The 16,687-nt window shown below is 42.8% G+C and overlaps 1 protein-coding gene across 5 annotated transcripts in view; it reads right to left on the reverse strand.

Moving 5' to 3' along the window:
• Window positions 1-16,687, reverse strand: part of epha7 (eph receptor A7) — a 94,235-nt gene that overhangs the window by 51,335 nt on the left and 26,213 nt on the right. For all 5 annotated transcript variants that reach the window (XM_028604777.1, XM_028604775.1, XM_028604774.1 and 2 more), the window contains exon 5: window positions 8,389-8,724. In XM_028604777.1, coding sequence (XP_028460578.1) covers window positions 8,389-8,724 — 336 coding nt within the window. The remainder of the gene's footprint in view (window positions 1-8,388; window positions 8,725-16,687) is intronic.

The raw sequence follows: 16,687 nt of genomic DNA on the forward strand, positions 1-16,687 counted from the left end.
TAAAACATTTTATATGGATTTATCGGATTCTTTAAAGTGTCGATGTTACTCTTCCCTCCTGTATTTTGGTTACCCAGCCAGTAGAACCACCAGTTATTACAGCAGTGTGTGTGTGTGTCTGTCTATGTGTGTGTTTGTGCACATGCATGCGTGTGTCTCTATGTGTGTCTGTGTGTGTGTGTGTGTATGTGTGTGTGTCTATGTGTGTCTGTGTGTGTGTGTCTCTGTGTGTGTATGTCTGTCTGTCTGAGTGTTTCTGTGCGTGTGTGTGTGCCTCTATGTGTGTCTGTGTGTTTGTGTGTGTGTGTGTGTGTCTATGTGTCTGTGTGTGTGTGTCTCTGTGTGTGTATGTCTGTCTGTCTGAGTGTTTCTGTGCATGTGTGTGTGTGCGTGTGTCTGTGTCTGTCTGTCTGTCTGTGTGTGTCTCTGTGTGTGTGTATGTCTGTCTGTCTGTGTGTGTGTGTGTGTGTGTGTGTGTGTGCACGTGTGTCTATGTGTGTCTTTGTGCACACGTGTGTGTGTGTGTGTGTGTGTTCATGGTGATGAAGGAACATGTCACCCAGAGCCATTAATAGTTTTTGTGATTAATTGAGCTCTTTGGCACAGAGGAATAAGCTACATCAGGCTTTGAAACCCACACAACACTTGTTAGTGGGACACACTCATTGTTGCTTTGAGTCTCTTCCTCCCATTTGTTGACAAGAAGAAGAATTCATGCTGAATGTCAACATAAAGTATGATCTATCTGCAGTTCTGAGTCCTCTAAAGCCGCACTGGTTGTGAATGCAGCCCGGCATGCATGGGTCTGCCTGTGTCCTTTTCCGAGGCAGTGACACAGCCCGTTGCTCTGACAGGCCGCCTGCACGGAGAGAAAGGAGCGTCCAATGGCTGCGACGGGGACCAAGTGAAGGGGAAAGAGGGAACGCCAGCTTCTACGAGGGAGGGCTCGTTCAAGCACGGCAGATTCGGGGGGATTTAGGGAGCTCGTCTGCCAGCAATAAAGGGCTGAAACAGGATACTTGGTGAGATTAATTACCTAGATAGGCCACGATAATGCCATTTAAATGGGAAAGTAATTAAAGTGCACCTTCCATGAAAATTATTCATTGCTGACGGATTGGGTGACAGACAAATCAGGAGGCATTTACAGAAAAGCTACAGGTTAAGTGCTCCGAGCTGCTGCTCTGAGACCACCACCGTTTTATTGCAGCTGTTGAATCTCAGTGCTCTGCCCAGCTCTCATCAAATTACTGAGAGCATGTGGAGCGGGGGGAGGGGGGCTGCCGGGGAGAAGAATGGGCTCCCAGGTAACGTAAAACCGGGTAGAAATGCTACAAAAGAGGATCCGCTTAACTAGAAAATGACACTGGCTGGCACTGGTCACTGGGGACTGCTCCGAATCAATCAATCCTTCTGTTTAAGGCCACGGGCAGATTAGAACACAGAAAGAGATAAATCAATGGCCTTGTTGTTCCCTAAGTGTTACTTTCACCAATGCTCACATATCCATTTAGAGATGATAAAGTGCATTGTAAGGAATAAATCTGTAGAATAACAGCAAAAGTTCAGGCAGCTCATTACCCTGGCTTTGCCCCTTAATTAAAAAAAAAAACACAAATTATGTGTAGCTTCAATTAAAATGCAGAACATTTAAAAAAGAAACTACAAAAAGGTCAGAAAAATGTCAGAAAAAGTGTCACAAAAAAAAAAAAAAAAAAAAAAAAAAAAAAAAAACTTCTTTAATCTCTCAAACCCTCCGTGGCGGACAAAAGTTTTGCAATTTGAAATGTAAAAGCAAAATACAATTGTAAAATTCTGTTTAAATATACAGTCATACAACTGTTAATACACAGATATATACATTAGTGCTGAGGAGCTGTGGTATCATTTCACACCCATCATCAACATGTATTATTTGATCATTGCTCTCCTTTTAGAGGTAAATAATGATCATATTATGCAACAAAAAAAAAAACCTGTGATCTTTCTTTCTGAACTCCAGACTGAACTGCTGGAGGACAGACTTTGACTGAAGCAGCCAAACAAAACGGGAATATTTGCTTCTCACGCAATGCAGGGGCACAGAGGCTTTACAGATCAAAGTGAAATGCTTAGCTTATTCTTGTGTGCCTCAATGCTTTTTTTTTATTACTGAGAGATTGCACTAAAGGGAATAGCCTGTTGTTCTCTTTGAATGTTTAATTAGGTTTGAACTTGAGGGGGGACTATAACATCATCTCACATTCACACAGTGTTGCACAACAAATGAAGCAAAGAATGGCTCGAAATGAACACAACAGATAACTCTGTGGGCTGATTTTGTAATATCTGAAGTAAAAAGTGTGAAACTATCTGACCCAGAGCCTGATATAAAATTCAGAATTGATCTTATCACGTGTATCATTTTTGGAATGACAGCCATGGCGTTCAGAGTCAATCTAGTCCCAAGCCTCTTTTAGACATTCACTCGTTATGCAAATGGTTATATTACATGTTGGTGTTATGCCTGAATAATATTAACTTTTACACTTAATACGGCAGCAACCTAACCATATGCAAGGTGCCCCGGGGGTCGGGGTTGGTGGTTGCTGCAGTGGTGGGTGTATTGCACACAAGAGGGTGGGTTCAAGCCAAAAAAGCGTGTTAATTTGCTCTCATACAGCAGCCTGTGAGAGATCATGGCCCACTCTTCTATGCTTCCTCGTGTAGTAGGTGCCAAATATGAATTGTGTCTTTTTTCGTGAATGTCCTGTCATGAGGAGAAGTTACGTAATGGACGCACGCCTTTATCTTAATGACAAAAAAGCCCTCTGAGGACAAAAGACACACTCAGGGAGTCCAAGCAATGTGTGACCACACTAAAATATCATTAGAGACATTTATTTACTATTTAATTATTATATTATATACAAGCACCAACATAATTGATAATTAATTTTCAGAGATTTCAGGAATTTTAAAAAAACAATCGTAAACTTTTCAGCTTTAGGGCCAAATGATCTCTTTACACATCGCTCTGGAACTAATCTGGGCCTCACTTTACAGAAAGCTGAGTTTGCTCAGAACATTTAATATATGAAAACACGGGGATCAGTTATGCAAATATCCTTAGAATGGGAATTTAAAAAGAAATGTAAAATGCCCTTAGACCTCAGAGGGTTAAACAGATAGATCTATTAAGCAATGTTTCATATTCCATGTCTGAAAAGGGCTGTACACAAAGACAGGTCTACTTTTTGAAATTATGTCTTTCTCTCATCTAGTGTTTTGTAATGACGGCCATGGCATTCGGAGGCATGTCTAGTCCAACTCGCCACAGTGTAAATAATGCACTGGCTAAGCAACACCCACAGTTTTGGGCTCTGACTCACTCATGGAGCCTGTCGATCCTTTACATCACAGCTCAACTATTGTAGAAGTTACTGTCTGAGAGTAACAGGCTCCGTGCTGCTGGCTAGTACAAGCAGTCAACATTAAAATCAATTTCCTGAAGCTCACTCATTATAGAGTCTATACCTCTTGCACCTAATCCCCTTTTAACTGGCTGAAAGTGACACACACACACACACACACACACACACACACACACACACACACACACACACACACACACACACACACACACACACACACACACACACACACACACACACAATTTTTCTGGCTCAGGGATGTGAACATCCACTTGAATAAATATTAATGGTTATATGAGCAGAACAATAGGCCTTGTTTCCAAGTGTGCTTGAGAAAAGCTAAGGCACGGAGGGCCTCCGAGGGCGGCTCGGTGGCGCTGTGGACTCACAATGGAGTGCTGATTGAAATACACTCTTAACTTGCGCCATGCAGTGGTGGCGAAGGCGGCAACGAATTTTCTATACAGCTACAAGACCGGAGCTGGAGAAATCAAGCTTATGAACTCACAGCCTCTACTTAAACTTGTTTAAGACGGAGCCGAGAGGTAATTAGGTTTTGGTGAACAATAAGCCCGCAGCACATTGCGCAGCTCCAGCCTGGCTCCACACATTTCCTTTGGTGTAATTACGTGAGGTGTGAATTCCTCATCAGATGGATCACCATCTGCATTCACACAATGTGTGTTCGTTCCCCCAGTCTCAAGCTACCAGCTTACGTTCCTGCTGATTATCATGCAGGAGGTAGTGATGGGTAGGGATGAAGGAAGGGCTTCTCTTTTTTATGGTTCTTTCAGTGCGATGGGGCTCCAGCGCCTCGCCACGCAAAGGTTAATCAATTCTGAATGATGAGCCATAAAAGCTTTAACAATGCAGTCACTCTCTAATCAGTGGTCCTGCATGCTCACTCAGGAAGGACCGATTGTTTTTAGGAAGCTCTGACGTTCCAATTCCAAAGCGCTGAAGCATTCCCTCGCAGCCCAGAGAGCGCTGGAGGGTCCAGAGAGCAGGACAGGGAGCCCTGCAGTGTGGAGCTAATGTCTGCTCAAGACAGGAAACAAGAGAGGGCCATCACACGGCCATCAATATCACCCTAATGCTGGCTATTGCCTCGCACTTCAGCCGAAACCTGCAGACTTTTGACTGCAGTTCTAGCCCCTTTCTCAGATCTCAGAAACCGGCTGATTCTTTTCTGCGCCATCTTCTGTGATTTCAGCCTTCATTTATAGAGGTATTATTCTGTCCCAGAGGGTTAGGGTTCGGGTTGGGGTTGGGCCTGGGTGTCCTACCATTGAACAGATGGAGTGGACTGCCTTGCCTTAAAGAGCTGCTAACCAAGAAGGAATATTAGTCTGGGTTTCAAAGAGGAGTTTTATTTTTATTTTTTTAAATGAAAATGATCACATTTACAGATATTGACTGGGAATTGATGAATAAAATGATCAGGGACCTGATCCATGCTGGCCAATTACACTGATTATAGTGTTACAGCACTTTAAATGGCGCCACTTACTCAAAATCATAAACATGACACCGGCTTGGCCAAGCACGCCACTCTCCTTCACCATAGCTAACGGCTAAATATTCCGCCAGGTTAACTGAGTAATTGTCTGTTGTCAGCATGCCACGTGTAACTATGAGTGACTGTAAAAGAGCATGTGTTAATTGTTTTGTTCTGGCTCTTTCCTGCAGCTTGTCCTCCTCCCGCCATCCTCGTGTCCTTGGCCGGGCAACCCCTCGGCACATTCCAGCGCGTGTCTCTGTCACGAACCGAGTGCCGCCAAATACATCATCCCCCAACATTACATCCCACACACATCCATTCAACTAAACACCTCTCCCTTTCTATCTCTCCCATATACAAACATCTACTAAACTGAGATATTTACTGTGTAATAATGTGTTTTTGGTAGGGGTCGACCGATACTGGTTTTGCAAGGCCGATAACGATTATTAGTAGGTAATGAAACTGATAACCGATATTTGAAACTGATATGCATTTACAGTAAAAATGGAAAATCTTTTAGTCAAAATTAAGATTTGGTATGTTACAAATTCAACACAAGCAGCAATGCCTTTGATGCAAGTATGCCTTGCATACAAAATCTTAAGTAAATGCTTAATGGTAACAAACAAAAAATACGAATTTAACTACAGTAAACATCCATTTCAAAGTAGACCACTTTTTAATTCATTAACTTTATCGTTTATCAGGCAAATAAAACGCACATACAGATAATCTGCTAATTGCCAAATAGAGAAATTTCTCAAAAAGAGAAAAAGAAAGAAAAAAAGAGAAGAGTGGCAAGTGATGATGACATGAATGTAAATGACGCAGCAGGACACACGGCGGAGAGGTAGAGGTTGTATATCCAGCTAAAGCTCCAGTGCTCTCTGTGCTGCATTCTTTTAATCACCATAGTCAAAACACTCTTCTGGGCCAACTGTGTTTCATGGATGCTCAAGCATGAAAGAGGAATCTTGTTGGGTGGATCCATAGAAATAATGAATAAAAAAAGGCTTTAGAGTTTGTCACCGCAAAATACAGCATTTTAATTACGGTCGATTCCCTTGAGACTGAGCTGCAAATACAGCACTGGCTCTTTAGGTACCAGGGGGAGTCTGCATCATTGCTACGCTAATAATGTTGGCCACTGTAGTGCAGATATACTGTACACATAAAATTAATCTGGGTAATATGCATACTGGATATGTTATGGATGATATCAGGCTATGGTCATTAATGCTAATGTGGAACCATTACAGTAGTTTGCATATCAGAGGTTTTCAAAATGAAATTGTCAATCGCTATAATGCTCTCTCAGCTGGAGAAAAGGGTGAAGTGTGCATAGACTGGTGTTAGCCAGACATTTACAACTTCACCCTAAGAATCAATAGTTATTTTTCACTTTTCTTTCTGACAAAAAGATCCATACCAATCTTATGTCTGTGTAAAAGTCAGGACATGGTTAGCCTAGCTTAGTGGCTTGTATGTTTGATCCATTAGCAAAAACGAAATTTTAAAACAAAACTTTAATGGGGTTTAACAATTTGGTGAAGAACAACAGTTTAGCGTCTTAGGCTACAGCACTGGTAAGCTTTTAGACTTCTGTTTGTGTATGAATTTAACCAATGGTTTCCCAAACTTTTTCACGTCAAGGCCCCCGAAACTAACAAAACAAATCAGAAATAAATCTGTGAAATAACCGAAAAGGTCTTTTGCAACATAATTTAAAAACAGAAAGGATGTGTACCTACAGTTAAAATACACAATGTTTGAAAAAAAGCAACAAAATCATCGGAAAAAGTGTCACAAACAGTGATGCCACGTAACGCGTTACTAGTAACCCGTTACTCTAATCTGAGCACTTTTTTCAGTAACGAGTAATCTAACGCGTTACTATTTCCAAACCAGTAATCAGATTAAAGTTACTTATCCAAGTCACTGTGCGTTACTATTTGTCATTTTCCTTAGTAAAAATATATATTTTTGCTTTCTTCTTGGGTCTCAGGGAGTGAAGTCACATATGCGTCAAGTCACGTTTTCAGCATGAGGACAGTTCACGTTACCACGCAGTGACACAAACGTAAACAACAATGGAGGGAGGAGAGAGATGGAAATCCAGTCACTATTTAGAGTTTGTGTCAGCTGAAGACGGCAATATTAAGGTTGGTTGTTCACTCTGTGCTGGTGGCGACTACGTCAAATTTGAAGAACCATTTGGAGTCGCAGCGCTGCAGTCCAACCTACAGAGCAAGTCCCAGCAGGTGGAGCGAAGCAGAGAGCAGGAGGCCCCCCCACCACCCAAACAACAAAAGCTGGACTTTGGTGCAAAACCAGTAAGTGGGGGAGAGTTGAAGAAGTTTTTCGGGCAGTAGGCCTATGTTGTAGAGGAAATGCTGCCCTTAAACACGGTTGACTCGCTCTCTTTCGTGCCATAATAAACCAGATCCTACTACTGGCAATGCCGAGCTGCCTCACAGTAAACCGGTTGTCATTTTTATGTTGAGGCTGTGGGGGTGTTGTCGGCAGTTGCTGAATGTAACTAATAAAGTAACTTGTAATCTAACTTTGTTACTTTTAAAATCAAGTAATCTGTAAAGTAACTAAACTACTTTTAAAATCAAGTAATCTGTAAAGTAACTAAGTTACTTTTTTCAAAGTAACTGTGGCAACACTGGTCACAAAGGTCGACGAAAACGACAAAATGTCGAAAAGTTTTAGGAAAAAAACTTCAAAAATGTCATAAGAAGTGACAAACTTCTTACATCCATTCAACTAAACCAACCTCCGCGGCCGACAAAAGTTGTCGGAGCACAAATTATGCAATTCGAAATAAAAAAATAAAACTGTGACTCACATTGTATGGACAGTTTCTGTTCAAATATACAGACATACTACTGTTAATACACAGATATTTCTTAGAGTGTAGGATGTTTTGCTTTTAGATCTTTTATGACAGAAACCAATAAAACCCAGGACCAAAATAATCATACATTCTGTCATTGTGTTACTTATGGATAAAATAATAGTGAAAGTAAATGATTCCCCTTTTTGCTGGGGACCCCCCTCAAGGACCACCTTTGGGAACCACCGGATTAAAGCTATAGTGCATTGTTTCTGTCGCCCCCATGAAGACTTTTAAGTAATGACAACTGAACACTGTTGAGGCATCCGCACAGTTGCTAGTAGCCAAGGAGGACACGGAGGATTTAAAAAACATGATGGACTCTTCAGAAGAGGTCATTATCTTTACTCGAGTTTCTGCGCGGGAAAGTCACCGGACGCCACAATCTTCTGAACATAGTCCTACTGAGAAATCCAGAGAGAGTTGTGTGGAGCTGATAGTCTTAATTAGCTTTGTAGCAACTCATTTGGCAATGACTTGAATGTAACGGACGTGCATTAATATTAAAAAGTTACCTAGTAAATCTTTAAACAAACTAAGACACAATGTGCTGAAGGAAGAGTTCTTACCCGCTTGGCCAGTAGCGATGCTAACCGCCGCAAACAGCCTCTGCGTGCGGCTCAGGTCCGACACCCCGTTGACAGCCTCCACCTCAAAAGTGTAGTTGGCGTGGGCGAGCAGGTCCATGACGGTCACATACGTGTCCACTAATCCTGACTGTGCGGGGGAGTATCCCACATTGGGCCCACAGGGAACACACTCCTCGGGATCCCAGCTGCAGCGCCGGCATACGACCCTGTAGGTGACGTCGTTGCGGCCGCCTGTGTCCGCCGGCGGGCCCCACTCCAGGCTAACGCTGGTCTGGTTGATGTTGTAGACCAGGTTCTGTGGCGCAGAGGGAGGTCCTGTCAGAGGTGGACAGGGAGGAAGCCAGAATTAAATAACTTGAGTGCCAAAGAAAGTGACAGCCAAGAGTGTGCATCAACTGAATCTGTGCTTTCACTGTTCTCTGAGAGAGAGAGAGAGAGAGAGAGAGAGAGAGAGAGAGAGAGAGAGAGAGAGAGAGAGAGAGAGAGAGAGAGAGAGAGAGAGCTACAGGACATGCCAGCTCCAGCCCCAGAGCCAAACACTGACACTCAATTATAATAAGACTCAGATCCAGAAGAAAATAAATAGCATAGTACAGGTACAGTGAAAAGAAGTCAGCTCTGGCAGGCACCAAGGTCAGTGTTAGAAGGCTGTGAAATGGAGTGGAGTCCAGAGTTTCAAAGGGGGAATCATTTCATAGTAGAGTTCATGCAACACACACACACACTTCGGTTTCTCCTCATCGCTCCATCACCATTCTTTACTAGGGTTGGATGCTTATACACGACCGGTATCTACCGGACCAAATAGCGACGCGGATTTCGGTGCCACTTAAATGCCAGCGCTGCCCTCTGATGCTCCAAAATGGACGTTACAGGCAACAAAAGCAGCGCTGCACATAACGCTAGTTAACACTACACTTAGTCTATATAATTAAATAGATTATAAGATTGACAGTGTAAGGGTCAGGTCCAGTTAAATTCTCCAGTTACCACATTCTGAAACATTCCAGAATTTATGAGGTTTGAAATTAATCCATTAGTGATGTCACTGATTGAGAAAGCCAGCCCAGTTTTACATATGTGTTGCCCATTGGTGCTGCCTGAGCAAGGACAGCCTGCCCAGTGGCTTGTTTGATTTAGGTTGACCAATCACAACAGAGTGGGCCAGCTGACCAATCAGAGCAGACTGGGATTTCCAGGAAGGCGGGCCAAGAGCTCAGACTGAGTGTTTCAGACAGAGGTCCTGCAGCAATGAGCAGTATGAGAAACATCATATGTTTTTTGAACATCAAAGCAATGTACACCTATTCTATTCCCCAAGAGTACAAATATGACACTAAAAAGAAGTATAATAGGCACTCTTTAGCTTGTTGCATTTTCTGTGCCACTTGATGAAGTCCAATATTCACTCTCCTGCAAGATCTGTTTTGGCCTCCAATCACTTCTAAAAAATCTCTGTTCCACTAAGTTCACCAGCCAGTTGGTAACTTTGTCTGTCTGTTTGGTGCTGGGCCGTCAGTGTACAGTGAGTTTAAAAGCTGCCTGATGCTGCTGGAAATGAGGTTGATGATAAGAGTGAATGCTAAAAAGCTCCATAGAGCTGAGTGGTGCCGCCTGGTCCCTCATATATTACTTGTGAAAAACCCTGACCTTTTTTTACAGTGTACTCATGCATGCAAACATAGCTGCTGAGTCCTCCAGATGGACAGAGGGCTTTGTTTACATGCCGATTGTTAACAGCATCAAATCTGCAGCTGCTATGGAAAATGACTGATACATGGTTACATGGGGAATCAGACGCCACACACAGTCCCTCTCTAAGTCCTCCTGTTCTCCGAAAATATATCCCAACTGAAGATGATGGCTTTACTGGGTTGCCTTAGAGAGGTATATCATATAGACAGCAGGACACTTAAAGTTAATGTCCTCCAAAAAAAGACTCAAAGACTGACTCGCCACAGAATTTATGAACACGATTTAAACCTGCATTATCACCGCTCTGTAACTGCCATATACAGTTTCCCTTGACATACAATAACAGCCAGCTCCGTGTATCAGAAGGACCACAGACCATTTGCCTGTAAATGTTCACGTAATGGCGATGAGATTAACTCATCTCGTAAAAACAACGAATAACAAATTGCTGCTTTCATCTTTCAAATTCCAGGCTGTTGGCTTTTATGGCCCAGATGTAGATATAAATAAAGCCCCCCCTCCAACACAGTAAAGATTAGATGACTCGTATTTTTTGTTTATGAATGTCTTCAGAACATCTTCATTTACTTCTCTGGGAGATTTAAAGTGGTTTTTTTTTCTCAGGAAATATTCTTCAGAGGGAATCTTTGGGAGGGACCTCTCAACTCATTACATTTGTCACATTAACTACCAAAATAGGTCATGCATATGCATAAAGCCAAAACTGCTATCGCAATATTCTGGCTCATTAATTACAGCACTTTGTTATTTTTTTTCTGTTCAAGCCATTAGAACCAAAGGCCCAACGGAGACATCCATATTCATGATTATCGGGTAAGATAAGAGACTGTGGACTGGGAAGATGAAAGAGCCACCTGTGGCAGGTGAAGTGGAGAGGAGTGACTGCTGATAGCGCCACTCGACTTCAGCCTTGGCATTGACACTCGACCCGCGCTCTCCATCTGCTTCACAGACAAAGAGAAGGTATGCCTCGACACACACACACACACACACACACACACACACACACACACACACACACACACACACACACACACACACACACACACACACACACACACACACACACACACACACACACACACACACACACACACACACACACACACACACACACACACACACACACACACACACTTCCAAACTCCCAGTCTAAATCTGAAGGGTCTTTTATCCTAGCATTTCCATGGCCACGCTAAGCGATGATAACATCTCATTTTGCCCGCGCTACACTCATTTGGGTCTCAGGTGCCACAGATCAAAGTGCTGATTTCTTGGCAACAAGAGGTGAGAGGAAATTAGATTAGGCTGACCCTGGATCTGTGTGATCTTTGTATTTTGTGTTGTATTTCAGACACGCTAGCTGCACACTAGCCTGCAAGCTTTTCCTTTTTCCTCCTAAATGCCTCTTCAAACACCATGTAACATCTGAAACTCACTTAACTTTTTGTAAGAGACAATCCAATCTGTGCAGAGTTGTGACAGTCGGCACGGTTTAAACTTTAAACTCAAGCTCTCTTTATAATTTTTTCGTGTCCCGTACGTGCAACGCCACATGTGCAGCGCCTTGACAGCTTTTGAGGAGAGACTGTCTGAAAGTGTATTTTTGTCACGTCAAGACTACAAAGACAGAGACAAGCCTTCAAGGCTACATCTACAGTATAATCAAAGCGCTGATTTCTTGGCAACAAGAGGTGAGAGGAAATTAGATTAGGGCTGACCCTGGATCTGTGTGACCTTTGTATTTTGTATTGTATTTCAGATGCACACTAGCCTGCAAGCTTTTCCCTTTTTCCCCCTTAAAGGCCTCTTCAAACATCATGCAACATCTGAAACTCCCTTTCGTGGGGCTGGGTTCCACAACTTTTTGTAAGAAACAATCCAATGTGTGCAAACTTGTCAAAGTCGGCATGGTTTTAACTTCTCTCTCAAGCTCTCTTTATCATTTGTCATGTTTTGTATGTGCAACGCCACATCATGAAAGCTTTTGAGGAGAGACTGTCTGGAAGTGTATATTTGTCACGTCAAGACTACAAAGACAGAGTGCTAGGAGACAGATAAAGGCCGTGGAAGGAGGCTTAAGAGGCAAGCCTTTGAGGATACATCTACACTATGACATTTTCATTTTTAGGCTGCGATTTTGAGACAAAAACGATCTCCGTCCACACAAGTGAACTAATCTTCTTGACCATTTGCAGACACTGGGCATGCGCATGCCGGTATAAACCGGAACCAGATTGTCTGACATTATGTATAATTATGTATGAGTTCAAAATTCAGAAAATACTTGCCGTAACAACAATGCCGTCCAGACTACAAAGCAAGGAGTTTTCAAAGCAAAACAGGGGCAGCGGTATTTCCATATGTCTGTTTTAGGGGCTCGGAAAAGCAAGAGTAGAGTGGGCACGAGGCATAAACGTAGCAAAATATATTCATTCTTAAACCAAAACGTGTGGATGTAGAAAAGGGTGGCCACTCATAACCGGTTATGGGAAAACTTTTCCCTTTAGACGTGGAGAGATGACGCATCATACTACCCAGGGATTTTTTAAGCATACTGGACCCCTCTTCTCTGTCTTTCTTCTTCTTCTGCCCTGGCGTCACTTTGTGTTGCTCCTTCTGGACTCAGAAACATGAAACTCGGCCCCCACTTCACCTACAGCACAGATTTGCGATGCAGTCGGCGCCCTCCGCTGTCTGTTTGCTTCTCATCATTACAGCTCAAGGGCTTGTTGCTCTCCCTCTTCTTTTTACTCCTTTTTCTGTCTCTCAATGCCCCACTCTGTCTTATCTTTTCGTGTTCTCTCCTCTCACCCCTCCTCCTAGTCAAGTTTCATTTCATGGATTAGCCTGCCAGCACCCCCACAGCCTGAAATGTCTCAATCACTTGCTAGCTTCCTTCTAATGCTGCCAGTGTGACCAAGCATTGGTGAGCGCGTGTGGGGCTATTATCGTTTTTTTGCTCTTGCACAGTTTATGTTTCTAGCTAAAGCAGCAACTTGTGATGTTGTAGAATAAACAGGTTTTTAACTGTGCTCTATGAATTATAGGTTTTAGCTTATATTTATGATTTTATTCTAGCTAGGATATTTGTATCTATTGCGTACGTTGCTGAGTCTGAGAAAAAATGTTGTTCCTTCATGTTTTTATGACTTGCTTGAATCTGTATCTGTTTCTGTAAAAATTGTGAGAAAAGGTCTTCAGCTGCAAATACGTATCCACTACATCTAATAAACTAGCATGTAGGAAACAAAGTATAGTAGTGGATCATTTTTAGGTCATGTTTCAAAGCCCATCTCCACTCTATGCAGAGTTGTGAGACCTGAGTAAATCCAAGCTTAGGACAGAGGAATCCGCCGCTTATCGGCCTTGAGAGTTGCTAGGGGCTGCCTTAACCCTCCACAGCCAATTAGCCGGCTCTGCTCTAATTGGGGAGCAATGGGGAGAGGGGCGGCAGGGGTGAGTGCTATTCAAATCGCCCATGAGGTAATCCTCACTCTACAAATGTGTGTTGTGACCCCGTGACCTAGCCTCTAATGATGTGGCTGCAGCAGAACCTGTATGAGGGAAGCCATGCAGAAGAGGAAGAGCCTCTGGCCACTGTTGAAATAAACTAAATTTCTACACTTCTTCAGCACCACACTGAATTCAATAATAGATTTGCAACTCACACAAAATGTGTGCTGCACGCTAGAATGCCATTTCAGCCTCTAGGGAGAGCATGATGGCACATGGACAGGAATACAAAAATTAAAGTAAAGCATTGAAGACTCTGTTAAAACAATAAACACTTTTGTTGTGCACGTCTGCTGCATGAAGTAAGAACTGGGAGATTTCACTCATACTGAACCACTGAGGAATATATGCAAAGATTAAAAATACACACAATTTAGTTTTGATGCCAAGATGCCTCATGGAATGATCATCCTGGTGCTAGTGGCTTTTAATGTCTGTTAAACAATCAGGCTCAGAACAATGACCATTGTGATTGGTCAGACTGTGAGTTGGGAATGCCGTTGTGGGTCAAGTGTCTTCAATCTTTATTTGCATGGCCTCTTCTAATTTCAATATGGAGAAAAAAAAGCATGCAACAATTTACATTGAATTAACATGTGCGTGAGGAGGATGGGGACAGAGAGGCTTTATGTTTGGATCAGCATCATTTCTAGAGCTGCATTCAACCAAAAAAAATCTTGGTCGACTGAAATTCTACTTACTCGTCAACCAATCGATTGGTCGATGGGGAAAAGAACATCTGTGGCACGATGTGGCGCTGAGTGTTTATTCTGCACATTTGGAGTTTATTTTTTGGTCGCGCAGAGTCAATGAATGTTCGTCTCGGGTTAAAAAGCTGCGCTCGTCACTACGGTATTACTTTTTACACAATCACAGTGGGCGGGACAAAACACCACAGAGACCAACCGTCACATCCTACATCAGGAGAAATATATACTGCTGGACAGTACACATCTGTCCTCTCTCCCTACTTGCTTCAGCCTTCCCCGCATCCAGAGAAAGTACTCAACAAGTACCTTGTGCTGACCCATATGACCGCCGACATCTGTGGATATTCCATATCACTGCAACCAGACTCAACAAAGGCATCTCAGCTGAAAAAAGCGTCTCCAAAGCGCTCCCATGGACAGGCGGCCTTATGAAATTAACACTAGCGACTATCCGACAAATGAGAATTAGGTCGTACAAGAGCATATCGACCAACTAATCGACCAACGAGCTGGAGACATCAGTCCTAATCATTTAAAATGATTACATTCAAGTAAATAATATGTTGTGTGCTTTCCCAGCATCGATCGTAACTCTTGGTTTGGTGTAATCATTACTATTGATTATGCCAACATTGTATTCACTCGAGAAACAGATGAGCTGGTATGGATAATGGACGGCTGGATGGCTGAATCACCAACTGGGCAAAACGAGCATCACAGCCCAGAGGCCCCAGACCCCGAAGGTCCACGAAGGCTCCAGATTACTTGTGCAGCAAGTACTTTTTGGTTATTTGATAAATTTGCTCATTTGTTTGCTTCATTAAAGTACAATATTAACTGAAATGGTAAGGGCATTTGTTCTGCTTTATACCCATACCTGTTACTATTACCTAACCATTCCTTCTACGGTTTTACCGATTATTCACAAAGTCCTGTCTTGTAAAAGGGACTTGTCAAAATCTAGATTTTGCATCTTAAAAACTGTAGTTGATGAAATGCTTTTATAGTGCATATTCCTAAATTAAGAGGCTTCCAATCAAACTATAACCAAAAAAAGTGGGATGGGGGAGGGTCACTTTTACCCCGGTGCCTCCTTGTTGGTTCATCTAGCCCTGACCACAGTAATTGCTAAAATCTGGGCGCATGGATCATTGCAACACTAGCCGCTACATTCTGCAGTCCCCTAGCAACTCCAGGCTGGTTGGACCCTCTGACGGATGTCAACTTGTTGAGGTGGCACATTTTTAAGGGGCGCAGCGGGGGCTGGGAGGAGTAGACGACTGCTCACAAATGCCCTTTTCAGCCCCTAGCTTGCACCAGCACCGCTCACAGCTGTTGCATGATTGATGCCCACTCCCCAATCTGTCAACAACTGCTGTCTGTGTCTTGCCTCAGGAGAAAATGCCCCCCCATTGCTGTCCCCATATATCTCATTTTCTCACAACTTTGCATATGAATGGCATGGACAAACATTAAAAAAACAAATGCATTTTTTTTTCTTTCGCCCCCTCTTAACACATACCACATGGGACACAATGTATCTGGAGCTATGTTTTTGGAACTTCTTCCCTCATCTTTATTCAGCGTGGATTTGGCTTTTCATGTCCCCACATTACATCTTCATCTCATTTCCTCTCAAATCCTCATAGACACATTCTTAATCTCTGTGTGCCAGAGATCCATCTCACTGTTTTGCTAAGGCCTGAGATATGGTAGCTTTACAAACCCCTATTTAAAAAAATCTGTCAATCAAGTTATTTGTTCAGGCAGTGCAAATTCATTTTCAATTACTATTCACTCCTGGTCAGGATAAGGCTTGAAAAAGGAAATCACAGAGACTAATGGTCACACTGACTTAATCCAGCGATGAATGAGGAAATGCACGTACAGAAAGCCGTGCAAAAATTGTGCCGGGTGAATGAGGAGGAGGGCGAAGCTATTCATACAAGTTAAAAAATACATATTTACATATAATGGTATGGGGTCATCAAGTGTAGACCCCAAGTTAATGAAAATGAATAATGGAAAGTGTGCATTAGGCAACTTCAGTAATTACTACACTACTTGGCCAAGGTGATTACCCAGAGGGGAACAGCCAGAGGACACTGCAAAGAAGTGGGAACTTTCTCCTGTTCTTACCACTTCATGTGGCAGCAAACGTGTCAGACACATTCTCACTTACTGGGAATCCTCGGTTTGGTTTAGACGAGGGCTGGCACCTGGGTAGAGCGTGCAGGAGGCAGGACGCAAAAAATATACCATGATCGCGTAGCCGGTTTGTGATTTGCTTAAAAATGAGGTTCTAGCCGTTCTTTGATTTCAGGTTTGGCCTTTAA

Source organism: Perca flavescens, chromosome 18, assembly GCF_004354835.1.
Source record: "Perca flavescens isolate YP-PL-M2 chromosome 18, PFLA_1.0, whole genome shotgun sequence".
Classification (NCBI taxonomy): Eukaryota; Metazoa; Chordata; class Actinopteri; order Perciformes; family Percidae; genus Perca; species Perca flavescens.